General features: G+C 51.4%; 2 protein-coding genes across 2 annotated transcripts in view; one reads left to right on the top strand and one right to left on the bottom strand.

Annotated features, from left to right (window-relative positions):
• CORO7 (coronin 7) overlaps positions 1–27,852 on the bottom strand; it is a 106,703-nt gene that overhangs the window by 36,238 nt on the left and 42,613 nt on the right. The window contains exons 7-9 of the mRNA XM_006897474.1: positions 24,019–24,069; positions 15,033–15,119; positions 14,597–14,679 (exon numbers count right to left, since the gene is read on the bottom strand). Coding sequence (XP_006897536.1) covers positions 14,597–14,679; positions 15,033–15,119; positions 24,019–24,069 — 221 coding nt within the window. The remainder of the gene's footprint in view (positions 1–14,596; positions 14,680–15,032; positions 15,120–24,018; positions 24,070–27,852) is intronic.
• VASN (vasorin) lies at positions 6,562–8,559 on the top strand. Its single transcript, XM_006897427.1, has one exon. It carries the CDS (start codon positions 6,562–6,564, stop codon positions 8,557–8,559), a length of 1,998 nt encoding a protein of 665 aa, XP_006897489.1.

The following is a 27,852-nucleotide window of genomic DNA, read 5'->3' as shown; positions in this document are numbered from 1 at the left end:
ACTAAGGCTATCTCCTGGCAAGAACAGGGTTAAATGTAGGGCTGCACAAGGTGGGGGTGGAGCATCACACCAGTGCTGACCACACCTGGTCTGGCCTATTTCTAGCTGGTCTGCAACCACCTGGGCCCCTGGGGACAACAGGCATCATCCAAACAGGTAGCACCTCTCCTTCCGCTGAGAGGACAAGTCCTGCAGCCTGAGGGTTCATGTGAGCCTGGAACTGGCCTTAGTCACTAGTCTCTGGCCTTAGTCACCAGTCTTGCTGCCCTGGGCTGACAGGTCTGGAAGCTGCCAAGTCACCTCAGAGCTACTGAAGCGCCCACTTCAGGGCAGCTGGCCACCTCCTGGGAAGAAGTGGGCAGAAGTGATGTTGCTGGCTGGACCACACCTGTATCAGATGTAGAGCCCATCCTGTACAGTCCACCTATGCCTCCCTTTGTACCCATCCATACTGCACTGGGAAGTTTTGCTGTGGCTTTTCTCATAATTCTGCTTCACTGTCAACCAAAAAAAATGCAGGCCGGTTCCAAGTCATGGCGGCCTTTGGCTTGTCAGAGCAGCACTATGTGCTGTAAGGGTCTCAGTGGCTTTGTTAGGGAAGGAGATTGCCAGGCCTTCTTACACAGTGCCTCTGGGGAGGCAGGCTAAAACTCAAGCACTTAGCCGTTTGTGCCATTCAAAAGCTGGCCTTCATCCCAAATGAAATTCACTGCCATAGACGTCAATCCTGACACACAGTGTCAGAACAGAGTAGCTGCCCATCCTACAGGGTGTCCAAGGCTGAAAGTGAACAGGCGATTACCAGGACTGATGGGTTCAGACTTCCAGCATTTCATTTTGCAGCCTAGCACCTAAGGGTTCAAGTTGACATTTAACATGGAAAACCCATGGCCATGAAGTTGCTTCTGACTCATAGCAACCCTATGGTTGATTAGAACTGTCCCACAGGGTTTCCAAGACTGTAAATCTTTACAATCCCAACCTCTCAGTTAGCAGCCAAATGCCCTGATCACCTTGGGCCTCATTTTTATGCCACTGGTCTGGAGTAGAGTATAGGACATCAGGGACTTTAAGAAAATTTCCAATTGTGATGGTCACCTAGGCTGACAAACTTTTAAAATTACAGGTGGGTAATGAAAGCCCAGGGAGGGAAGAAAATTGGATAAAGTCTCAGTGTGGGGGAGTGCTCTCTGTAGGCGTACTCCAGGGTGGGATGTGGACACAGGAAGATAGGAAGGCTGTGACCAAGAAGACCCTGGCCTTGTCACCAGACAGGCCCCAGGATATCCTGGGAAGGCCCCAGGATGGGGCACAGGCTTAGACAAGCCTGAGGCCCAGCCTATCTTGGTCATCTGGATACCCCCACCTGCTTCTGCCCTGGAGGACCCCTGAATCCTTGTCTGAGAATAGGGAGATGGGCAGCCCCAGCCTGGACTGCAATCTCTTCAAACACGTCAGCAAAACCAGAGCTAGCTGTCCTGGCTGTCGGCAGCAGACTCGCCTGCCTGGGGGCGTGGGCAGGCTCTGGGACTGGGCTCCTGCCAGGCCAAGCCAGGCTGCCGGAGCTACTGCCAGAGAGCAGGCCTGGAGTGAGGGGGCCGGGACATTGAAGTGTCCCAGTCAGCAGTGTGCCAGCCTCTGTCCTTCTGTTCAGATCCGACCTATCTGGTCAGGGGTCGGGCCATCCCTAGGGCACTAAGATGCACAAACCCGATTCTGAACTGAGAGTGTTATGCAGGAGTGCTTGGTCCTCCGAGAGCTAACAAACATCCTAAGTATGTCTTAATCAGCCCCTCACCCACTGCCTCTATGCTTCCTAGACAGGAGAATCCAGCACCAGCCTCCTGAAGGTGCAGAGAAGCTGTGATGTGCATGAGCACTGCAGCTCTAGCACCCCAGTAGGAACCTCATTTGCAGATGGGGATAAAGGATTGATGGCATTAAGTTGTGGGAACCACAAGGTGTGGACCTCCAAACCCTCCCCAGCTACTGCCCCAGGGCAGTGGTGTGGCTAGCTAGCCACAGGGCTCACTCTTCCTCCTCCCACCTCAAGGCTAGGGGCACATAGGGGCTGCAGTTAAGTCCAGGGGGCAGGGCAGAGCCCTAGGCCTCATTGTGGTCCTGCTTTTCGTCTTCATAGTCCCCTACTCACCCTGAGTACCATCCTGACAGAGTATCAGTCTGTGCAGAAGGCAGGCAGCACTCTCCTGCCTGGAGTCAAAGCCTCAGAAACAGATATCATCCAACACACACACACACCCACCACCCCTCCCATGTACTAAGAGACTTCTATGGTCCAGCCAGAGGAATTGTCCCCTGCAGTTTCCAAGACAAGAAATCTTTCTGGGGTAGGCTGCCTCATCTCCCTCCCAAGCGGCTGATTGGGTTCACACTGCCAGCCTTTCGACTAGCAGCCTAGTGTTTAGTCCACTGTGCAACCAGTGCTCCCATAATTAATACACTTTTCAGAAACACCCAGTAAAATGAAAGACAGCTCTGTGCTCTCAACAACTCCAGAGCTGAGGAAGATGGCGCAGTGTAACCCCAATCTAATGGGTAGTGAAACTGAGGCACAGAGTTGAGAAGGGGTGCATGCCAGGCCTGCCCTGAGTGGAGTAGGGTAAAGACATGGGCTCATTTTGCATGTGGGGGTATTGGGTTAGCTGCTGACTGCCTGGGGGCCCCAGACCAAGACCCCTGTCACTCTTGGCAGTCCCCCTCCTTTTAATGACAACTGAGGAAAGGGACTACAGCTGGACCCCTCAGGATGTTATCGGGTTCAATACTAGTCCAGTGCTCTCAATCCAAGCACTCAACCTTTTTGGTTACTAGTGGGTAGAAGAGTTATGTTTGTGCTGCAGTCTATTAATGATGAAAAGTTTGAAATCTTGTGAAAGTGGCTAAAATGGGACCCAGGGACATGGAAGTCAGCAGGGCTGCTGGAGAAGAACAGCGGGCTTGCTGATTGCAGGGTCATCACAAACTCCCAGTTTGTAAAACACATAATGATCTGGCAAGGCACATAAAGCAAATGTAGTAAAACCAGGTCTGCCTGTGCCATTGACGTATGCTCAGCCCCAGGGCCAACTGGCTGGGGATACCAGCGGCCCCATCACCCCTGTCTGCTTGTGCTGTGGGCACGCGCCTGCCCCAGGGCCAGCTGGCCAGGGGTGTCGGCGGCCCCATCACCCATCTGCTGTCCTAGGAGCTTCCTTCAAAACATCAAGAGCAAATCCTATCATTGCAGTAACCCTAGAGCAGAACAGAACCACTGTGGTGTCCAAGGTCATGACCCCCATGCAAGGATGCTTCACCTCGTCCTGCAGAATTGCTGTTCAGTTTCCTCCATTAACCTAGTCAACAGCCAGGTGCTCTAAGCCCTGTGCTGCTAGGCTCCTTCATCTCCTCCTACAATCAAGGCCTCCAGCAGGGTGACTCCATACAGTTCTTAAAACTGGGAACTTATATGAGGCCCAAGGGGGAGCGGAGGCTTCAGGGTGGCCAGATGAACACACACAGGGGTCCCATCCCAGCCCAGAGCCTGGGTGCTCCCTTCCTGACCTCAGCCTGGCCTAGCCAGGAGGGCTGACTCAGAAGGGGAGGTGGCTGCACCCCCCTACATGGTTATAGGGTGGGGTGACAGTCCTTGAAGCCAACATCTGCAGACCAAGCTGGACTGATGGCTTCTGAGTCAGGGTGAAAGGGGGTGATCACGTGCCGGGTGTGGGGGCCATAGCCTGCAGGGGCTGAGATAACCAGCTGTGGGGAGCCCCAGGGCCAGGCAGGGCCCAGGCTGAGCCAGGCCACAGGGTACTCCTGTCAGGTGTTGTGGGGTACCAGGGGCTAGATTCTGACTCAATGTGCCTATAGAATAGGGACTTGCCACAGAGCTCTCCCAAGACTAAATATTTACAACAGCAAGCAGGTGGTAGTTTTGAATCGCCAACCTTTCAGTTAGCATCCAAGGGCTCCTTCTAAATAGCATTCCAAAACCAAACCAGTTGCAAGTCCAGTGGTTCCGAGTCACAGCATCTCTGCAGGACACAGTGGCACTGCCCCTGTGAAGCAAGTAACTGGGAGGGTTAGCTGCTAGCACTTAACCACTGAGTCACTGGGGCTGTTTCATTTCAGAGGCCCCCCCCCCAAAATACAGGCTGTTGGTCTGAGGGACAGTAGAAGGAACACTAGGGCTGCTGGGTTACAGAGAGGTGTAACATTTCTCAACTGGGGAGTCTCTGTTGTGGGCCCACCCAGCCCCTCTTCCTCCATCTAGAAGCTAGAGCGGCTCTCCTATCTGTGGGCAGAGCCATTTGGCTTGGGCAGTGTTACCTGCTGTTGCTGACCCGTGTCGGGGAGGGGCCCATCTGCACCACAGCACAAAGGCCCTAGTGTGAGTGCCCAAGCTGGGGGAGGGGTGCCAGCTGCTGGGCAGCAGGTTCCCAGGCCAGCCTGGCACTCAAGGGGCTCACAGGTCAGGCTGCACTGGGGCATGGTCCTGTCCCCCTGACCCTGGGAGACTGTGTGGTGGGACTCAGCCCCTTCTCAGCCTGTTTAGGCTGGAGCTGGCCGTCCTGGCGCACCTAAAAGTGCTTAGGCTGGGGCCTAGCTCAGGTTTCCTGGCCTGGGACACCACACCTGCCCACCTGCCTGGAGCCAAGCTCTCTGCGGCCCACTCAAGAGTAACAGGGTACCATGAAGGTGGCCAAAAAAATTAGACCCAGTTCAGCATGCAGGAGGGACTGAGAAGCCTTGGTGGCCAGCAGGGAACCCTAACCCACAGCTACGAGTATCTCACTAAGCCCTGCAGCAGGTTTCTGAGGCTGTAAATCTTCACAGGAGGCGAGTATCCGTCTCTCCCTCAGGGCAAGCTGGTGGATTTGAACTACTGGCCTTCTAGCAGCCTGATACATTACACACTAGACTACAGCTTCTTGCCCAGCACAAAGCAGACTCCAAATTTTCCAGACCTTCTCCAGGCCTGGCCTCTGCACTGCACCTGCCAGCTTTCCCCACCTTAGTCCTGGGTTCTCTCCCCACACCTCTTGTTCTACCATCAGCACCTCAGAGATGGTGAGGGGCAGATGAGGACTCCTTGTCCCCCCTCCTGTGACAGTGAAGTGCCCATGGCCCCTCGCCTTCCCAGCCACATCCTGGCTACAGAGCAATTCCAGGCAGGTCTGGCTCCACAAGTGGAAAAACACTGAGTCACAATAATTTCCATGTGAAGGCTGCAGCCTCTTGCTTGGCAGAATAGGGACGCAGAACAGGGGAGGGACACGCAGAGCAGGATGGTGGCCGGCCAGTTTCTTAGCTTACGCACTTTGCCAGTCTGCCATCTCCCCTGCTGCAGTTATGGGGTGGGGTGACCTCCTACAGCCCCTGGGAGGCCCAGTCCTTCCTGGCCATCTCAGCTGAGCTCCTGGGCCACAGCTAGGCAGGACCCATCAGAACAATTAAATAGGAAGCAGGCCATTGCAGTTACTGGCTTAGCGGGTGCAGGCCCCCTGCTGAAGTATGCACCCCACCTGGCCCATGCCTTCAGGCCTCTGTGAAGCAGCACTGAATGGCACACAGGGGCTCACAGCTGCTTTAAGTCACAGAGGAGAGGGGGTAACAGGGCTGGGGCAGGCTACAGGCTAGGGCTCTGGGGCTATTTCCTAACTACTATTTGGCACTGGACTTGAGGTTTGGTGGCAGATTCCCTTCTAGTTCCTTTCTAGTTCCTTCTTAAGCAGGCACAGGTGCCTTTGCCATTCTTAACAGGGTCAGCCAAGGGGCCCTGGTGGTACTTCCGGCTGCTAATGAAAGATCCCCACTTCAGGTCCACTACCTTGATTTTGCAATGCTATTTGGAAGAAGCCCCGTGGTGTAATTAAAAGCGCTAGACTGCTAACCAAAACACAGGCAGATAAATAATGTGGCTGTCCGCTTCCAAAAAGGTTAAACTAAAAAATCGGTGATGCTGAGTCACTTCCAATTCATGTTGTTCATTGCTGTTGAGTTGGAAGTAGTGTGGAGTTGGCTCTTCAGCAGTGTTCAGGGCTATAAACATATGGGAGGAGGCAGCTCAAAGTGACTCCTGTAGGGCTTCTGTAGGAGCTCTGGTGGCTTGGTGGTAAAGAATTGTGCTGCCAATTCAAAGATACGTGGTTTGAATCCATCAGCTGCTCTGCGAGAGAAAGATGGGCAATATCATTCTGTGTGATTTACTGTCTCAGCTATGGGTCGGTTCTGACTCAATGTGTAACAACGATGGTCTTCTGAAGCTGCAGATTTTAATGAGAACAGACTGCCTATCCTCCCTCATGGTAGCTGTGTATTTGAACCAGTGATCTTTCAGTTAGCAGCCTACATATATGCACTGGACACTGGGGTTCCTTCTATGAAGTGCAGTCTTGAAAACCCAAGGGGCAGTTCTAACTGCTCCACCCCACAGGGTAACTAGAATTGGAATCAGCTTGACAGCAGTGGGTAAGGAAGGCTGGCTGGCTGGCTGCCTGAGTGCCCTCTGAGCACTCATAGCTTTCCCTGTCTGTCTGCTCAGCTCCCAGGGACCAGAAGATGTGCCTCAGGATGCCCCCGCCCTTGCTGCTACCCCTGCTGCTGCTGCTGCTGCTGGGGCCCCGAGCTGGGGGCTGCCCTGTGGGCTGCCAGTGCAACCAGCCTCACACCGTCTTCTGTGCTGCCCGCAAGGCCCCTACCATGCCCTTGGACGTGCCACCTGGCACAGCCAACCTGTATGTCTTTGAGAATGGCATCACCATGCTTGAGGTGGACAGTTTTGCTGGTCTGCCAGGCCTGCAGCTGCTTGACCTATCCCAGAACCTGATTGACAGCCTGCCCGATGGGATCTTTCAGCCACTTGCCAACCTCAGCAACCTGGACTTGAGTGCCAATCGGCTGCGGGAGGTCACAGGTGAAACCTTCCGTGGCCTGCAGTGTCTTGAGCGCCTCTACCTGGGCAAGAACCATATCCACCACATCGAGCCAGGTGCCTTCGATGCCATGAGCCACCTGCTGGAGCTAAAACTGCAGGATAACCAGCTGCAGGCCCTGCCTGCACTGCACCTGCCCAGCTTGCTGCTGCTGGACCTCAGCTACAACAGCCTGATGGAGCTGGAGCCTGGTGTGCTGGACACAGCTAACCTAGAGGCCCTGCGGCTGGCTGGTCTAGGGCTTCGGCACCTGTCCAAGGAACTCCTGGGCTCCCTGCACAACCTTCGCGACCTGGATGTGTCTGACAACCATCTGGAGCACCTGCCGCCTGCTGTGGGCAGCCTGCGGAGCCTGACACGCCTCCGGCTGGCTGGCAACCCCCGAATCGCCCAGCTGTGGCCTGAGGAGCTGAGTGGCCTGGGGACCCTGCAGGAGCTAGACCTCAGTAACCTGAGCCTCCAGGCCCTGCCACCCAGCTTCCCCAATCTCTTTCCCCGCCTGCGCTTCCTGGCAGCTGCCCGCAACCCCTTCAATTGTGTGTGCTCTCTGAGCTGGTTCAGCCAGTGGGTGCATGATAGCCCAGTGGCCCTGGCAAGCCCTGAGGAGACCCGCTGCCACTTCCCGCCCAAGAACGCTGGCCGGCTCCTCTTTCAGCTCCAGTACTCTGACTTTGGCTGCCCAGCCACCACCACCTCCACCCCCACTGTCGCCGAGCTGGTGCCTTCCCCATCCAGGAAGGTGCCAACCCAACCCAGACCTACAGAGTTGGTCACCCAAGTACCCAACCAGCCATCTGTCCCCCTGCCCACCATGCAGCCTGCCCCTGAGCTCCAGGACTGCCCTGCCTCCACCTGCCTGAATGGGGGTACCTGCCACCTGGGTGCCTGGAACCACCTGGCCTGCCTGTGCCCTGAAGGCTTCACTGGCCAGTACTGTGATAGCATAGTGACACTGGACACCAGTCCCAGCCCCGCACCCGCCACACCGAGGGCCTTACGGCCCCTGCCCCTTGCTGTGGAACCAGTGAGCCCCACCTCCCTGCGGGTGGCACTCCAGCGGTACCTGCACAATACGGTGCAGTTCAGGAGTCTCCGGCTCACCTATCGCAACCTCTCAGGCCCAGACAAGAGGCCAGTAACACTGCGGCTGCCCGCCTGGCTTCCTGAGTACACGGTCACTCAGCTGCAGCCCAACGCCACCTACTCCATCTGCGTGCAGGCCCTGGGGACCAGCCGGGGGACAGAAGATGAGGAGGTCTGTGGGGAAGCCCGCACACCCTTGGCTGTCCGCTCCAACCACTCACCTGTCACCCAGGCCCACGAGGGCAATCTGCCTCTGCTCATTGCACCCGCACTGGCTGCAGTGCTCCTGGCTGTACTGGCCGCTGTGGGAGCTGCCTACTGTGTGCGGCGGGGACGGGCAACAGCTGCCCAGGGCAAGGACCAGGTGGGACCAGGGGCTGGGCCCCTGGAGTTGGAGGGGGTGAAGGCCCCCCTGGAGCCAGGCCCCAAAACTGTAGTGGGTGGGGAGGCCCTGCCCATGGGACCAGAGTGTGAAGTGCCACTGATGGGCTATCCAGGACCCAGCCTGCAGGGGCCCCTTGCAGAAAAGCCCTACGTCTGACCTGACCAGCTAGCACCCGCTGCCAGGAAGTCCTCAGTTCTGCAGGACAGAACCAGCCTGGACGCCACTCAACCTCAGATTTTTCTTCTGTGAGGTAATCCTAACCTTGGTGGTCACCTAGAGCATCTTCTGTCCCAGCCCCGAAAACGTGCAATTCCCTAGGCCCTTGGTCAGCGTGCCTGCGTGCTGGCAACACAGGTGCAGCCAGGACGGGCTTCCACCCAGAGTCTAGGAATGAAGGAGCAGTAGCTGTCAGGCAGGGTGGAAACAGGCCGCCAAGGGCCTAGCCATGGTCCTAGGAGCAAAGGAACAAAAACTGGAAGGAGAGATACTTTTTAGGAACATGTTTTGTTTCTCTTTTGTTTTTGCTATTTGTTTTTTAAAAAATATTTATAAGATATCCTGTCCCGTTTATTCTGGGATAGCTTTTTTCAAACTTAGAGACCAAGACTTTAATGTTTTGTGTATGTTGGGTTTTTTGTTTTTTTTTTTTTTTTTAAAGACAAATGATGACATGAAAGCCTTTTGTAAAAAAAAAAAAAATAAAAACAAAATTAAACAAATGTGTATTTCCTAAGGCCGGGGTGCTTGAGCAGGGGGCTGGGACCCCAGCCCTTGGGAGCTCATCCAGGCTTCCTGCCCAGAGTAGTTGGGTCTCATTGAGGATGAAAGCTGGGTGCTCTCAGACCAGGAGTGGATGGTCAGGGCAGCCTTAGCTGTCCTCTCAGGATGTACGCTTGGGGGGTGAGGATGGAAGGGGCAGCTTCTAGTAAATAAGGGTGTATCAGCACCTTCCTCAGGGAGGTGCCCAATGGACCATGGCTTCTAGAACCTTCCTGCAGGGTTACCCTAGCAGTCCCTCTGCCCTTCTGAGAGGGCTTAGGTTGGGAGGTCCTGCTCCTGGCTTCCTGTCTCCTGATGGAGCACTGGGGACAGAGGATGGGCTGGGAGTGTAGAAGGGCCAAGCCTGGGACAGCTGGAGGCAGGTTTTTGCAGCTTGCAGATGGGACCAGGCATGCTGGCCTTGTGCTGACCCTTCCCCCCTACTGCCTCCCAAGCTGGAATGAGCCAGGCTTTCCTGAAACCCCCGGAAGTGGGAGTGTTTTCCCAGAAGGCCACAGGCTGAGGTGCCGGCAGGGCTAGAGTTTGAGGACAGCAATCCAAAACGCCCTGCCACCTCATCAGTTCTGACACACAACAACCCTCCACCAGAGCCCTGGTAGTGCCGTGTGTCAAGTGTTAGATTCAAGCTAAAAAAGTTAGCAGTCAGACAGCCTCTCTTCAAGACGGGCAGCCTCCTCTCATAAGAATGTAAAGGTGCCCTGGTGGTGCAGTGTGTAATGAATGCAACTACTGACCAAAAGGTTGGTGCGCTATGGGAAAAAGATGGCAGTCCCATCCCTGAAGACTCAAAGCCTCAGAAATGTCACAGAGGGTCAGTATGGGTTGGAACTGGCTGGGCCAAGATAGGATCAGACTACTGTGGGAGTGGGGACAAGGACATACACACAAAATCTTTTGGTTCTAAAAAAAAATAAAAAAAATTAAAAAAAAAATCTTTTGGTTCTGACCTCAGAGCAAGGAAGAGCATCAGAAAGGGGCCTCAGCCAAGTCTGGCATGAGCATGAGACTGGGTCCCTCAAGGGTCAGTCCCTGGCCCCAGCCTGGGCTGGGTTAGAGGTAGTGGCTTGGCCTGGGGTACAGGCTCTGCCAGCCAGCGGTGGCAGCACTTATGTCAGTGAGGGGTGCTGGCTCACGCAAACGCTGAATTCAATTACTGGCTGCGAGGGCTCTGGCCCTGGCTAGGAAGTGGGTCTCAGTCATGGCAAGCGGTGGGTGGTGGCCTGGGTGGGGCTCCTTCTTCCTGAGGCAGCCCAGGTGGATTTCCTGGAGGCCTGGGTCCTATTAGGGGGCAGCTTGGTGGGCAGCCCCTTCCCCCCACGCCTGTCAATGGGGCCTTTGTGGACAGCAGACATAGAGTCAATGTTTTTACATTGTGGTCAGGTCTGGCCTCGTGGGATGGCAACAGAACCCAAGAGAAGGGGTTAGATGCCACATCAGCCTGCCAGAAAAGGTTTTTAGAGTGTCCCACACGTGGTATAAAGGAGCCCTGGTGGTGCAATGCATAGTGTTTCAGGATGCTGAGAGATAAATGGTTCAAATCCACTAGCTGCTCCTTGGAGAAAAGTGGGCAGTCTGCTCCTATAAGCATTTACAGCCTTAGAAAAGGAGGAGTTACTATGAATTCAAATCAACTTCACAACACTGGGGTTTATCCTTAGGAGCACAGAGGGTCAGTGAAAGGGAGACCTCCAAGGAGCCAGAATAATACAGTGGCCACATGCATGGACAAAGCCTGGACAGGAGTGCATGGGCCAGGGGAGAGGGGGAGAGGGTAGACTTGGGCTCCAGGGGAGGTGGACGGGGAGGCCCTGGGTCTGAGGGACATGTCCCTGAGGAGGAGCTGGCACTTGCTGGGCACTATGACCCAGGCTTCTCACTCAATCTGGCTTACATTTATTCTTACATAAGCAGCACAGATGCATTCACTCTCATACTTACTTACATGTGCTTATTAGGATACACTGTTTCACACTCACATCCTTTATACACTCAAACTGTTCAAAGACATATACACACCTTCTCACACTCACATAGCCCACTTACGCTCACTTGCACTGATAGATACACTCATATCTTACACTCCTGCTCACTCACTCACTTTCTCATAGATAGATCACAGTCTCAAATACACATTATTCTTGCACATTCAAACACACACATCCATCCCTACATGCACTTATGTAATTCTCACTTGCACTGATACACAGTTCACTTACACTCGTAATTGTACATTAATACATTCATTCTCACGTACTCACACCAGCACATATTCATACACTTAATGGTCTCACACTTAAATCACCATCACACTAAACCCTCTTGCATATCCCCTGGCATCTACTTCCTCACATTGGTACACTCACACATATAGTTCAGTCACACACTGTCTTTCACACTTAAACACACACTCATACAATCCATTTCTTCTGACTCACACTGCTACATACTCAATCCTGTGCATTCTAACAAGCTCTCACTCATTTGTACATTGGGATATACCTTTGTGTGCACACAGGACATACAAAACTCACTGTTACATACCTCAACATATTCACATCCTGGAATTCGTAACTCACTTCTCACATGCTAAAACTGGTAGACACACACACACACTCACACTCATTCTGAACAAATTCCTGATGTAGGATGTGGTCTCTGGGACCCCAGTCAGGAGAACAGTGGAGACCGGGAGCCCAGGGCTCATGGCAGCCAGCATCCTTGGGAAAAGGGGAAGTGGGGTGGTGGGGGTACTTGGGTGTGCATGGACCCTGGCCCCCAGTTCTTACTGTGCACAGCTTCTTCTGTCCAAACTATGACAGAAAAATACACAAAACAGAGAAGAAACTGGTGGGATGGGGGCAGGATACAAAGGCATCTGCCAACCCTCCAGTGGCTGCGGCCCCACCATGCACTTCTTTTCTTCAGTCCAGGTATCCTAGGACCCTGAAACTATAGGCCAGGAGTCCAGGGAGAGACCCAGCCCTGCTTAGGACTGACTGGACATGAAAACACTTTCTTGGTTCCCACCAGCTGGGAGGGATGGAGGGTCTCTGCTACCCTGCCAGGGTCAGGCTGGTGGACCAAGCCAGGGGAAGAGGGGCACTGAGAAAGGACACTGTCCTGGCCACCCATCTGAAAGCAATTTGAGAAATTTCAGGCCACAATGGTCCTTCAGGGATATTCTTAACTGCTGAAATTACAGAGTCAGCTGCAACTGGTGGCACATTGGGGTCTGGGCCTCATTAACCCTAAACGGGCCAGGCTGGGCGGGCTGCTCCCAGTGGGAGGGAGGCTAGCAGGCAGGGCAAATCCCAGGACAGGAAGAGGTGGGTGGGTGGGCACTGTGCCCTGAGATGCTGGGTTCTTTCCTAGGTGTCACTCCCTCCAGCCCACCAGCACTGGAGGCCTTGGGAGAGTGGCCGCCCTAACCCAGGACAGCTTGAGGCTGAGATGCAGCACAGCCTTAGAGCAGGCAGACGGGCTCTACAAGACCCCGCCTGAGGAGGGATAGGTGCTAAAAGACTTCTTTCTAAATGAATCCCCATCCAGACATTCTGGTGGAGCCGGCAGCAATAACCTTGTGCAGCCTCATTTTATTCTCTGTAAAATGAGTCTTCTTACTTCCCAGATCTCCCTGGGTTGTGATAGAGAGGATGCTCTTACTCTAGGGTTACTCAGTCTATGGACTCTCCGGTGGAGCAACAAACACAGGACATAGTAAGGGCATTTCCCACCCCTGACATACTGGCCGCTGCTCCTGGAGCTTGGTGAAATGAAGGAGAGGTGCTTCTTGGGCCTCACACTCACAGATCCCAAAAGGCCTGCCTGGTGCCCCACTCATTCCTTCCCCCAGGCATGGCCCCAGCTGTGGTGGAGTCAGAGATGGCACCAACTCCTGTTCCCATCACAGCCCGAGGCCTGGCAAGTGCCTGAACGGTCCTAAGCCTTAATTTCTTCATCTGTAGGGTGGGCAGAATGAATGGAATGGGGCACTGGGGGCTGGCCATTGACAAATGCAGGCCATGAACCTGCTTGGGTCAGAACCGTGACAGGGCTGGCTGGCTGGCTGGCTGGGGTTGGGGTTGATCTGTGTTCAGGGGATGGACCAGTACTCTGAGGTACACACTGGGGTGAATCAATGCTCCCAGAAGAACATGGGGATAGGCCAGTGCTCCAGATCCACGTAGGGGATATACTCCCTGGTCTACACAGAGACAGGCCAGTGTTCTGGATCCGTGTAAGGGATGTACTCCCTGGTCTATACGGAGACAGGCCAGTGTTCTGGATCTGTGTAGGGGATTGTACTCCCTGGTCTACAGGGGGACAGATGAGTGCTCCATGTCCATAGAGGAGTGTGCCCCCTGGTCTACATGGGGATGGACTAGCACCCCATGTCCATATGGGGGTGTGCTCCTGGGTCTACTTGTGGACAGGTCAATGTTCCATGTCCATATGGGGGCATGATACTGATCTATAAGGGGATAAGTCAGTGCTCTATGTCCATATAGGAGTGTGCTCCCTGGTCTACATGTGGACAGCTCAGTGTCCATATGGGGGTCTACACATTTACACCTCAATGCTCCAGGTCCATAGGGGTTGTGCACCCTAGTCTACATGGGGATGGGCTTGTGCTCCAGGTCCATATGGGAGTGTGCTCCCTGGTCTGCATGGGGATGAGTTAGTGCTCCAGGTTCATATTGGAGTGTGCTCCCTGGTCTACATGGGGATGCGCTAGTGCTCCAGATCCATATGCGGGCATGTTCCTGGTATATGGGGATGGACAAGAGCTCTAGGTCTTTATGGGGTTGTGTTCCCTGGCCTACATGGGGACAGGGCAGTGCTCTGGGTCCATGTAGGGATGTGTTCTGAATCTACACAGGAATCAGACAATGCTTCCTATCTTCTCAAGGGCAGGACATCCTCCTGGGTTCACGCAGGATTGTCCCCTACCCACGCAGAGACAAGCACATGCTCTCAGGTCCTCCCTGAACACACTCACAAACCCCTACCCTGCATTTGCTAGGGCTAAGGAAGAGGGCTGCATTGTGCTGACCTCACTGCCTGGCCACTCTCTGCTGCCTTGCTTGGGACACACCGGGGCAGACATGACAGAGCTGTACAACCATATAAAGACTAAGGGAGTCCAAGGCCTGTCCATGTCCACCCTGCCATCTTAGCTTTGCCCCCTCTGCTCTGCAACAACATCAAGTATGCACCCTTAATCTTTGCCTCATGTCGCATCTTAGAGGCCACAGCCCCTCCCCAGATGCCAACATGTCCCAGAGTAACGCCCCAGGGTTTTGTACCTGACTCCCAGGCCACACATGCACCTGCTCACTGGGTGAAATCTCCCCTAGTGGGCCTAGCAAACTCAGCCTGCACTAGGGACACTCCAGCACATGGGGGCTCCTACCCCGGTGAGATGTCCAAGGTGAGGGAGGTCAAGGCACTGGACAGGTGCCTGGTGTCCCAAAGCTTCACTTCATGTTCCCGTACCTGGAAGAAGAGACAAAGGCAGAGGGGGGCTCAGAGAGAGAGACTCGATGGAGACAACCTCTGCCCTGCCTGGCCCCAGCAGGTCCACAGGGGGTTTGGGGGTCATCAGGTTCTATCTCTTTAAAAGCTCTTAGGTGACAAGGGACTAAGGGCAGCCTCTGTGGACTCTGGTCCCTGTGGGGCTTCCCTGGTTTCCAGGGTCAGTATGAGCTACTGCTCATGGAATGTGTCCATCTGCAGTATGTGGCTGGTTCCATATAGGACAGGCTTGGGACTGTCCACCAGCCCCACCCTCCCATGGCTTCTACTCTGCACTGAGACCATGAGGCACCACTCACCCAGGGGAGCCCTACCTGGTTGGCACCCGTCGACACAAGCTGCTCCTGGGTGCCTGTCCACAACAGCCGGCCACTTCTGCAGTTGTCATGGGCCTGCGTGTTCTGTGGGAAGTAAGAGATGAAATGAGCTTCCTGGTCCCCCAGGATCAGGGCCTGCTAGGGTGGACCCCAGATGGGGAAGTTCTGCCACCCATCTTCCCAGAAGTCCCTGGGCCTCAGGAGGGCAAGTGGACACACATGAGGCTTAGCTCTCTCCTCCCAGGTACCCTTCACAGCAGTCCTGGTGGTGCAGTGGATGGAACACTTCATTGAGAAATAAAAGGACCACAGTTCAACCAGCCACTCCACAGGAGAATAACAGGGTAAAGATTTACAGCATGGAAACCCTGTAGAACAGGTCTACTCTGTTGCTGGGGGTACTGTGCATCAGCCAACTTGATAGCAGTGGGCTTGAGTTTTGGTTGAAGGGCCTGGCACTGCCTGGCTCATTCATAGTCCCTGACCCCACAGCTACAGGACTGGAGGCAGCAACATGCTCTGGTCTCTGTAGGTATCTGGGAGATGTGGACACCTGGCCTCAGGCATAGGCACCATGCTAGGTGCTGGTCTCACCATGGATATCTACCATCCTCTATAACTCAGTTTTGCCCACTGCTGGGGTAATGGAGGGATACTGCACCCAACGACCCCCTTCTGGTGCTGCCTGCCCAGGGCCAGTGAGGTGTCTGTGCCAGGCTCTGGGATATGGTCCCAGAGGTCCCAGGGTGCCCCTCCTGGTCTCCAAGGGTGCGGCGGTGCAGTGTGGGGAGGTGCCTGCAGACAGGCTTAATGAAAATAGCCCCATAGGAGGTGAGTTAATCCCTTGGGTGAGAGTGGCTGCCCAGTCCTCTGGGGCCCATCCTGGGGGTCAGGGGAGGGCCAGAGGAAACATAAGCAGCCCCTCCTGGTCACCCTGGCCCTAGAGCCTGAGATGAGGGACCCTGTTACCAAAAATAGCTCACCCCGAACCATAGCTAGCTTCTTCCCTGCTTCCCACGGTCTCCCTGGGAATGCAAGAGGGAGGGAGGGCTGGCAAGGAGCTGGCCATGGGCTCCGCCTCTGCCCTTGCGTGGGCGGCCATTGCAGCTCTATCCTCCAAGGGGCCTTTGCACTCTCTACTTCCCCACCCGGCTGGGGCCAGCACAGGAAGTTGGGTGAGAGCCTGAGAATCTGAGCCTCAAACACCTCTCTTCACACAAGGGGCTAAGCAGGAGAGGCCACGGGAAGGGTCAGTGTTTGGATTGGACCACAGTCTCCTCAAATGCATGCCAACTTGGCCAGGTCAGGATTCTCAGTATATAATGTTCTTCATGAATTATCCTGACCTTGACAATATGAACAAAGGAGACCTAATGGTGTAGTGAGCTAAGCACTGGGCTTTCAAACAGGTCAGAGGTGTGAAATGCATCACTGAAGAGATGTCTCCTGCACAAAGATTTACCACCTCAGAAACCCAATGGAGGCTCCGCTAAGCATCAAGCGCGACTTGCTGGCACCAAGTCGAGCCTCAGTGAGAAACCCTGCGAAGGCCCATCTGGGTGACAGTGCCAGCCCACCTCACTCCACAGTGGGTCAGGAGCATCATTTGTCTGTTCGTCTCTGTCACTATGCAAACACTCCCAGGAGGCAGCGGCATACCACATCATTTGGTCATTCTACAAACAGGAGGAACTCCCTCAGGCCAGTATTGTGCTGGGCTCCAGGGACTGTGCATAAAACAGGAAAGGCCAACAAGTTCACAGACCATACACAGCAGGGAGGTAGAAGGAGCCCAAAGAGTGTGCAGGTACGGCAGGTTTCAAAGCCACATTTGTTAATTTAGGGATGGAGTTGCAGTGCGAACATGTAATCAAACGGAGGTAAGTGGTCTAAATCCACCAGCCTCTCCAAGATGGGCAGTTTCCTCCCACTCATTTGCAGTGTCAGAGCCTGACAGAGAGAGGGACACTGTGTGCTAGAAGGTATGGACCACAGTGGAACAACAGTATATTTGAGGGAGGGAGCTGGAAAGTCTTGAAAGAGCCTTTTTCAGTTGCTGTTTCCTCAAAAGGACCATAGAAAGTCCATATGACCCAGCTATTCCACTGCTTGGAATATATCCTGAGAAAATGAGAACTGAGGCACAAACAGAGACCTGTACACCAGTGTTCACATCAGCATTATTCACCATTGCAAGAACATGGAAACAGCCCAGATGTCCAACCACAAATGGATTGAGAAATTATGGTACATTCACATGATGTAGCATGCAGGAGCAATGATTCTGTAAATTACTACCTAACTTGGGAGGGACTAAAGAGCAATATGCTAAGTGAACTAACTCAGTCTTATAACGACAAATATTTTATAAGATCAAGGTTCTAGAAATAGGTAACTAGTAAAACATGTATGAGGATCCTCCAAGGAGAGGGGTGAGGATGAGCTAGCGGGTAAACATAGGGTCACACAATTTGATAGGTAGAGGGAGGGGTGGGTAAAGGAAACAGGAAAGATCTGGTATAAAAAAGAATGTATATAAATTTTGCCTTTTTTGAAGATGGCGCTGAAAGCGAAGAAGGAAGCCCCTGCCCCTCCCAAAACTGAAGCCAAAGCAAAGGCATTAAAGGCCAAGAAGGCAGTCACAGCCAAAAAAAAAAGAAGATCCGCACGCCACCCACCTTCTGGGGGCCTAAGACGCTGAGACTCTGAAGGCAGCCCAAATACCCCCGGAAGAGCACCCCCAGGAGAAACAAGCTTGACCACTATGGCATCATCAAATTTCCCCTGACCACGAGTCAGCTATGAAGAAGATAGAAGATAACAACACTCTTGTGTTCATTGTGGATGTCAAGGCCAACAAGTACCAAATTAAACAAGCTGTAAAGAAGCTCTATGACATTGATGTGGCCAAGGTCAACATTTTGATTAGGCCTGATGGAGAGAAGAAGGCCTATGTTCGACTTGCTCCTAATATGATGCTTTGGATGTTGCCAACAAAATTGGGATCATCTAAACTGAGTCCAGTGGGCTAATTCTAAATATAAATTTTTCTCACCAAAAAGAAAAAAAAAGAATGTATATAAATTTTGTAAGCAAACCAGTATCAAATAAAAATTTATTTAAAAAAGAAAAAAAAAAGGCTGTTTTGAAAACTAACGTGGGTGAAGCAACAGACCAGTGTGTACAAAGGGTCAGTGACTGGGGTACACAGAAGCTGGGTAGGGATGGTCAGAGGTGGAGAAAGCAGGTGTCAAGAGACCCTGGCCTCTGGGCTGCAATCCTGCACCTGCATTTTCCATGCAGAGGCACAAGCATGAGACTGAACATGTTTTGATCCCTATCTCCCACTTTCTTCTCTTACATGTGGGGAAAACAGATCCAGAGAAAGGCAGTCACTTGCCCAAAGTCAGCCAGTGAAAGAGCTGAAGTGCTGGAACCCTGGTGGTACAATGGTTAAAGGCTTAGCTGCTCACTGGAAGGTTGGTGGTTCAAATCCAGCAGTAGCTCCAGGAGAGAAAACTGGTAATCTCCTATTAAGATTACAACCCACTGATTCTGACTCATTATGATGCTACAGGGCAGAAAAGAACTGCCCCATAGGGTTTCTGATGCTGTAAATCTTTATGGAGCCTGCCCAGAGGAGTGGCTGGTGGGTTCAAACCTCTGACCTTCTGCTTAGCAGCCTAACACTTAACCCACTGGGCCAGCTACCAAGACTCCTGCACAAAGATGAGAACCTAGAAAACCTGTTGAGTCAGTTCTACCCCGTCACACGGAGTCCCCATGAGTTGGGATCCGCTTGATGGCACACAATAAAAATATACATCAGTCAAGCTTCAGTGAAAAATACAGTCAAGCAGGACAGAATAGGGCTGGAGGCAGCTCCTGGGTTGCTAGCTGTTACTGTTCTCAGCTAGGACATGAAGAAACAGAAGATCAGAGAGGTGACAACTTGCACAGTCACTAAGTGGGGAGGAGAAGCAGCAGAGATGACAAGGGGTTATGTATGTCCTCTTACAGTCTTGCATACACTCTCTCTGCTATTGTCAGCATTGAGGGGATGCTGAGGGTTGAGAGCTAGGCCTGGACCAAGACACAGGGGTAGACTGGGCAGGACAGGGCAGCAGGGCCTGAGGGCAAGGAGGGCATAGGAAAAAAGGTAGTCACTCGCCCAAAGTCAGCCAGTGAGACAGATGAAGTGCTGGAACCCTGGTGGCACAATGGTTAAAGGTTCAGTTGCTAACTAGAAGATTGCTGGTACAAATCCAAGGTTGAGACATGGGCCCCAGGATCAAGCTGAAGGAGGGATCTGGAGTTCTGGACCCACTGGCTTTCACAGGTACTGTGCTGTGGCTCAGGGTTCCCTTCTGTGGTCATGGGACCCCTCAGTTGGCCTGAAACCACATGAAACCACCCTACCCTGGTTCCTGGAAAGTTCTCAGTCTCTGAACAGACTCTGCCCTGGCACAGACATGGGGGTGTTCAGGTGGCTACAGGGTACTCCTGAGTCCCAAACTCTGGCCCTGGGGTCTCCCTCCTCAAGAGGAGCGAGGGTGCAGGTCCTGCTGGGATGCTAGGGTGGGGGTGGACACCTCTGCTCCACAACCAGAGAGGGCATCTTGGCCATTCGGTCACACTCAGCACGGGCTGGAGAGTAGAATGGGGTGTTTTTGACCTGTAGGGCCATCCACCAGCATTCCACAGTGGCAGCCAAAGCCCTGTTCCATCCCTATGGCAATACTTCCTGTGGGACAGGACGGCAGCCCTGGCTCCTGGGGAGACCCGAGAACCCTCTGTGGTTATAAGACCTCCTCGCTCTTCTCTCATTAGGACCTATCCAGGTTCAGCCCAACTTCCCTGGGTATGTGGGGAGGCTAAGAGAACCAGCCAGCCCTCTGGTGCCCTCAGAACCATGGCTCCCACAGTGGGCAATAGAGAGACCAACAGCTTGGGAATCAGACATGGGCAAACACCTCACATCCATGGAAGTGTGAGTAGAGTTGGGGTGAACATAGTGACCCATTCAGGTCTCTCCACTTTAGGCACAGGGAGTCAGAGGCAGGGTCTCTGAGCCTCCATGGGTAGAACACCCACCCCAGTGGCCCTGGCAGCCAGGAAGGAGGATCAGGAACAGCCGCTCCCTGAAAGCCCCCTGAGCCGGCCCCTCAGCTTGCCCTGGCCTGGTCGCCAGCAGCGGTTTTCCTAATAGGAGCCAGGTGTGGGCCAGATGCCCTAGGCGGAAGTGGGAGTACGGCAGGCAGAGGGCAGTGGTCCAGGCGCACAGCCACACACCCCACACCCCTGCAAACCACACCTCTGGGGTACAGGCACCAGCCCAACAACTGGGAGGGAATGGGCACACACCACCCCCACAGTTCCCAGGTCTCCTCTGCCCAGACACCCCTTCAAGGGGGAGCCATGCTGAACCAGATCCACTTTCCTTCCCAGAGGCCATCAGAGACATTATTCAACGCCCACTTCTCTAGAGGAGGGGAGGAGGAGGCCAAGGAAAAAAAGGAGGGGGATGAGGAGGAGGGAAGGGAAGCAAAACAGCAAAACAGCACTCGGTCCAGGAGGGGCGCTGGGGGAGCACAGAGAAATCTGGCTTGGTCCACCACTGCAAGCTGAATCCAGGACCTCATTTCTGTACAAAGCCTTAAAAACCCACTGACACTGAGTCAGTTCCAACTCACAGTAGCACTCAGAGGGGTTTCCCAGACCGTGAATATTTAGCAGAGGACACGGCCCACCTTTCTGCAGAAGCACCACTAGTAGATTCAAACGGCTGACCTTTTGAACAGCCTAGTACATTAAGCACTTTGCTACCAAGGCTTCTAATGGCTTGAAGGACAGTCATGAAACGTTGTGGAGCTGGGATCCTGGTCACAGCACCAGTGACCTGAGAAGAAAATGAGTCTCAAACTATAGGAGCAGACAGAAGGAGGCCAACCGACAACCCCCCCTCCCCGGGTCTCCTGAGGTCACACGCATGGTTGCCCATGCCCACCCCTGTTCCTGGGCAGAGGCAGTCTTCAATGAGGAGATGCTGACGAGACATTCCACGAGGCAGAGGCTCCCAGGCTGGGATAAGCTGGCTGTGGACCCCAAACCCAGAGAGCCATACTAGGTTAAGCCACTGGGCTGCTAATTGAAAATTTGGTGGTTCCAATCCACCAGCCACTCTGCAGGAGAAAGGAGGGGCAGCCTGTCCTGTGAAGACTCAGCCTTCCCAGTCCAGCAGAGGGCGGTGGGTCCCACTGTGTCCCTGAGGGTCACTGTGGGTCAGCACCAACGCCACGGCAATGATTTTCTGGGGTTTTCCACCCACGACTCAAGTGAAGACCTGTCTGGGAAGCAGGAATAGGGGGCATCTGTGATGGGCCTGCTCCTCCGGCCAAAGCCTGCAGCAGGACCCCAAACTTCACCTTTCTTGGGGAAGTAGGCGCCACAGCTTCTAGAATGACCTTTCTAAACATGAAAATCTACTATTTCTACTTTCTACTTACTAAATCATATAAAACCAAACCTCTTGCTATCAAGTCAATTCCAGCTTACAGAGACACTGCAGCAGGTTTCCAAGGCTGTAACTGTTTACAAAAGGAGACTGCTCATCTTTCTCCTTGGAGCAGATGGTGGATTTGAATTGCTGACCTTTTGGTTAGTAACCCAGTATTTAATCCACTGTCGCCATTAGGGCTCTTTTCTAGCTTAAAAACTTCTTACATTAAAAAGTTTTACGCTATATATGTTTCAGTACTGTGATGTGGTGAATTAGGCAATATCGACCATAGCTTCCACATCTCAGTGAATATGAATTCTAGCCTCACTGTGCTTCTGTTCTCCTTCTGGAGGGGTCTGTGACAACAATGAGTAAAGATTAGGGTGGGAGATATCTTGACTCCCCACCTTACCAGGGGGTATGACCTCAAGTAACCACCCTGAGTTCTCCTGAGGGTGTGGTTTGTAGCCTCAAGACTCCATATTCAGGAAAGCTCTGGGAAAGTTCAAGTCTTTTTGCTGTGGACACTCTATGTGACCTGACCCAGCTGCTCTGTGAAGCACAGCCATAGGCTTCGCACCCCAAGTACTTCAAGCACTGGAAGCTGTGGGACCCACCAGCCTTTACAACTCCGTTAAAACACTTCCCTGACAGTTTTGAGATTTTGTGAGATATAGCAGCAAATTACTGAACCCAAAGATACTGACAGGTGTGAGAGCTGAGGGGAGGAGGAACAGCTAATATGGTGGGGGGAGCAGCGGCAGCACAGCTGATGTCAGCAGTGAGGGAACGGGGAGGAGTGGGACAGCTGACGTCAGCAGTGGGAGCGTGGTAGAACAGCTTGGAAAAGTTGGCCTTTCAGGGCATCTTTGATCTGCGCCTCATAGGAACCAGTATGGGACCAATCCTTTCAGAATCACATCCTGGTTGACTCTCCAGCAGGTTTCTGAGGCTGGAAATTGCACAGGAGAAAACTGCTATCTTTCTCCTGAGAACCCGCTGGGGGAGTGGAACAGGATCCACTTTGGGGCCGGCAGCACAACTCCCTACAAAGGAGGTCGCCAGACCTTCCTCTAACCCTTCTAAAATAAATTATTCTGCAAATACATTTTTTAAAAAAAGCCTTTTTCTTTTTTCTTTTCTTTTTTTTTTTAAAAAGCCTTTTACAAAATAGGGGAACAAGCCCTTCAGGTTGGCCCCACCTTTCCTCCTTCAAACACTCCAGACACATGCCCCCTCTGTGCTCTCTAGCCTCTACAGCCAGCCCCTCAGGGGAGCCCCAGCAAACTATTCTCCGGGTCATGGCCAAAAGGTATGTTAGCACACAACTGTGCTCCACGACAGCATCTGTGATGGCTGCTTTGCTGGACAAGGTCACTAGGCCGTTCTCCTGAGGGGCTCTGCGTGGCTTGGCACAGCCAACTTTTCAATGAGCACTGAGTGTACTAACTGTGGGCATCGGGCTAGGGCTCCCTGACCAGAAAAGCCTCCCAGCACCTGCCCCAGAGCAGGGCCAGTCGCATTCCACTCCTCACAATACACAGAACCTAAAGCAGCTGCTCAGACACCTCTGTTCAATGAATAATTGATTCCCTGAGGCCTGATGCCTTAGTTTTCCTGCTGGGAACTTGGCAGAAACATATATGCACATATGCACACACACACACCACACACACACACACACACACACAGGCACATATATCATCAGCACACACTCACACAAGCACTGTACATACATGTACACAGCCAGGCACAAACTCGCTCACCTACACACATATGTACCTCTACACTCATTGTGCACTACACATGTGTGTACGTACACACACACTGCCATACACTCACACACATGCATATCTGTGCTCACCCATGCACTGCACATGTGCATGTATGCACTCGGGAACACATACCTACACACAAGCACACCCACACATGCATCTCTGCACTCACTTATGCACTGCACATGCATACAAACATACTCAGGCACATGCACTGGCACAAACACACTCGCACACAAAACTCTGCACTCTTACACACTGCACATGACCGCACACACTCACACTCACGTGCACACATGCCTGTATGTACGCACACACACACATCCTCAGGCATACCAGAGGTGATAGCACAAAGGTCCCAGGAGTAGGGGTGGCTGGTAGGGTTCCTGGATCACCCCTATGGCTGACCTCTCTCAAACATGCCCGAAAGAGGGTGAGGTGAGGAGATCCAAGAAGGCAAGAAGATAGCAAAATTAGCCTCCCAAAGCCACGGGATACATCCACCAATTAGTTACCTTTGGGCAGCCTGGCAGTACCTTACCCTGTGATCAGGATCCCACACTTCCAAAAGTTCCCAGCAGCAGAGCCCAACACTTAGATATCCCCATTTGGCCCTCATGGAAAGGGCTTTGGGTGGAGACGCAGCTGCCAAAGCCCAACACGTCCCACTCCACCTGGTGGACCCTCCACATGTGCCCTTGCAAATCACCTGAGAAGCCTCAGCCTTTGCTCTGGGGTCGAAGATTCGCAGCTGCTTGTCCTGAAAGAAAGCAGAAGGGGAATAAGTGAGCGTGGTGCTGGCAGAGTTCCTGGGGAACCAGTGTCACACACCAAGGGACCCCTCTAATCCTGGATATTCTCATCAATGGACAAATTTGGTTTCCTGGCCCCGGCCACCCAGCAAGAGAACTCAGGGACAGCTGTTCTCTGAGCAGAGGTATTGCCAGACAAACTATGGTGCTGAGCTTGAGTGTGTTACTAATTAAACTGTGTACCTCCAAAATATTGTTGTACAACAGCAAGTTCAACAAGAGAGCACATAAAAAATGCCGCCAAGGGTATGGAGATACTGGATCTGTCACATGCTGTTGGTGGGAGCATCAAATGGTGAGACACTAAGGATAGCAGTTTGCTGCTTCCCTAGAAGGATGAAAATAACATTTGATCCAGCTGTATCACCGTACTATACTCACTGCTGTTGTAGATAACACAAGAGGAGACAGTCCATCACTTTCCCTTGGATAAGTTGGTAAATTCAAACCACTTGTTTGTGGGTTCACAGTGCAACTCCTTACTCACTATACACTTATAGGATTGTATCCCAAAGAAACATGAACTACAACACAAGCTAACACACACACACTCATGTTTACTGCAGAATTATAAGAACCAAAGTTGGAAACAACTCAAGTTTCCACTAATGGACAAATGGTTAAAAAACTCAAGCACATTCACACACACAGGAGTATTATGCATCACTAAAATCAATGCAGGACTACCACTTCTATCCAGTATTGTATTGGAAGTACTTACTAGGGCAATACCACAAGAGAAGGAAATAAAAGGCATCCAGATCAGCAAAGAGATGGTTAAACTATCACTAGGGTCACTATTCATCTCAGGCAACTCAACCAATAACACATTCCATGAGGTTTGGAAGCAGGAGTGGCATCAACTTCCTAAACAACTTGCCTCCAGAAACTCTACAAACTTTGATAAATGTTGATAGTTGAAGAGGGGCTTCAGGCCTTTTGTTCATAGGGTCACTATGAGTCATGCTTGACTCAAAGGCAATAACAACAATCAACAACATATGCAGATAATATGATAGCATAAACAGAAAACCCCAAGGACTCAACAAAAGGACTATTAGTAGACAATTTAGTAGAGTGGCAAGATATAAGACCAATATCAAAAAATCAATGGGATTTCTCTATAGTAACAAAGGGACCTCATAGCCAACCACAAATTGAGATCTTGGGAGTGAAGTAACTAGACACACAAAAGATCTGTACAAAGAAAACTACAGAACATTTCTGCGAGACACAATAAAAGACCTAAATAAATAGAAAAACGGGGGTCCTGTCCATGGATAGAAAGACTCAATATTGTGTAAATGACAATCCTACCAAAAGCAATCTACACATTCAATGCAATCTCGATCCAGATACCAAATTCATTTTTCAAGGAGATAGAAAAGGAAATTGTCAAGTTTATTTGGAGAGGAAAGAGATCCCAAGTAAGCAAAGTACTTCTGAAAACAAAATTATGTGGGAGGCATGGCACTCCCTGACCTCAAAACCTACTATACAGTGACAGTAAGCAAACAGCATGGTACTGGTTCAATGATAGGCACATAGATCAATGGACCAGAATTGAGAACCCAGAAATAGACCCAGCTATCTATGGTCAACTGATATTCAACAAGGAAATAAAACCTATCAAATGAAGAAATGACAAACTCTTCAACAAATAGTGCTGGCAAAACTGGATTGCTCCCTGCAGAAAGCTGAAACAGGATCCACATCTTATTCCATATACAAAAATCAACTCAAGGTGGATCAGAGACCTGGGCATAAAGCCCAAAATTGTAACGTTCTTAAGAGACAAACTGGGGTCAAGTTTAGACGGCCTAGTCTATGGTATAAAGAGACTGCCAAATACAGCCAGAAATGCTCATTGATAAATGGGACCTCCTAAAGAGTAAATCTCTGTAAGCGGTAGAAACATTTTCTAACAGAGAAAAAAAAAAATCTACTGACTGTGAAAAAACATTTGGCAATACAATTTAAGACAAGGGTCTCATAATAAAAAATTTACAGAATCTGATGGGGCCTCCACAAGAAAAAGACTGATAACACAATTAAAAAATGGGCAAAAGACAAATAATTTCATAGAGGAAGATATTTGGATGGTCAACAGACACATGAAAAAATGCTAAAAATTACAGGCAATAAGAAAGATTAAAACCACAACGAGATAGGATCTCATTCCACTAGCAGTGGCAAAGTTTAACAGGACAGCAAGTAATAAATATTGGAGAGGATGTGGCGAGATAAGAACTCTTATATATTGTTGGTGGTATTGTAAAATGGAACAATCACTCTGAAAGGAAGTTTGGCATTTCCTCAAAATGCTGAATATAAAAAAAAATGCTGAATATAGAAATTCTATATGACCCAGCTATTCCACTGCTTAGAATATACCCAGAGAAAATGAGAACTGAGGCACCAATGGATACTTGTACACCAATGTTCATAGCCACATTATTCACCATAGCAAGAACATGGAAACAGTCAGATGTCCAAGCACAACTGAATGAATTGAGAAATTATGGTACATTCACATAATGGAATACTATGCAGAACGCAGAACAATGAAGGACAAATACAGAATAAGACCATTATTGTAGAATGTGTATTAGGATCTAAGGGGGGAAGGGGAAGCAGAGGGGTAAGGTGTGTGTTTGGTTAATCATGTTGTTGTTATGTGCCATCAAGTCACCTGAGACCTATAGAGACCTTATGTACAGCAGCTCTGAAGGTGGCCCTGTCCTGAGCCAATGTCAATGATTCTGACACACCAACCCTCATTGTCCTAGTTATTATATCAATCCATCCCGTCTGGATGGAATTCCTCTCCTGCACTATCCCTCCACCCTTCAGAGTATAATAATGTTCTTCACCAAAGATTGGTCCCTCCTGGCCATGTACCCAAAGTATGTGAGACAGAGCTTTAAAAATCCTAGCCTCTAAGGAGAAACTTGGTTTCACCCTCTCCAAAACAGACCTTTTTACTTTCTTAGAGGTCTATGGTATGTTCAAGACTCTTCTCCAGCATCACAACTTGAAGACATTGATTTTCTTCTGTCATTCTTAGTCATTGTCCAGCTCTCTGATGCATAGCAAGTAATTGCGAAGACCATGGCCTGGACTAGGCTCATCTTAGTCTCCAGACGGACATATTTGCTTTTCAGCACTCTAGAGAGGTCACTGGCAGCAGATTTACCTAAGTAATTTGTCTTTTGATTTCTTGACTGCTGGTGCCAAGAGTGTTGACTGTGGGGCTGAGTGAGCTATAACTGTTAATATCAATCTCTTCTCCGTCTATCATGGTGCTGCCAATTGGCCAACTGGTGAAAATACTTGTCTTCTTGAAGTTGAGCTTCAATCCATATTGAAAATTACAGTCCTTGACCTTCTGCAGCAAGCACTTCAGGTCTTCAGTTTCAGCAAGCAAGGTTGTGTCACCTGCATAATGTAGGCTGTTGATGAGTCTTCCTATAATCCTGATGCCACATTCCTCCTCCTAAAGCCCAGCCTCCTGAATGATCTGTTCTACATAGAGACTGAAAAGGTATGGAGACAGGATGCATTCTTTTTTTTTCTATAATTATATTTTATTAATTTTTATAAACATTTACAGAGATTTTGGGTTTCCATTCATTCACTGCTACACCATTCTCTCTACCCTCCTCCCAGTTTGTTCTTGTCCAAATGCCACAGTGCTTGTCAAAGCCAGTTCTGATTAATCTTCTTTGTCA

Source organism: Elephantulus edwardii, unplaced genomic scaffold (genome assembly GCF_000299155.1).
Source record: "Elephantulus edwardii isolate Elephantulus edwardi_28Jun2011 unplaced genomic scaffold, EleEdw1.0 scaffold00209, whole genome shotgun sequence".
In the NCBI taxonomy this organism is placed as follows: Eukaryota; Metazoa; Chordata; class Mammalia; order Macroscelidea; family Macroscelididae; genus Elephantulus; species Elephantulus edwardii.
The sequence above is the reverse complement of the archived record's forward strand: the minus strand, read 5'-3'. Positions and strand labels throughout refer to the sequence as shown.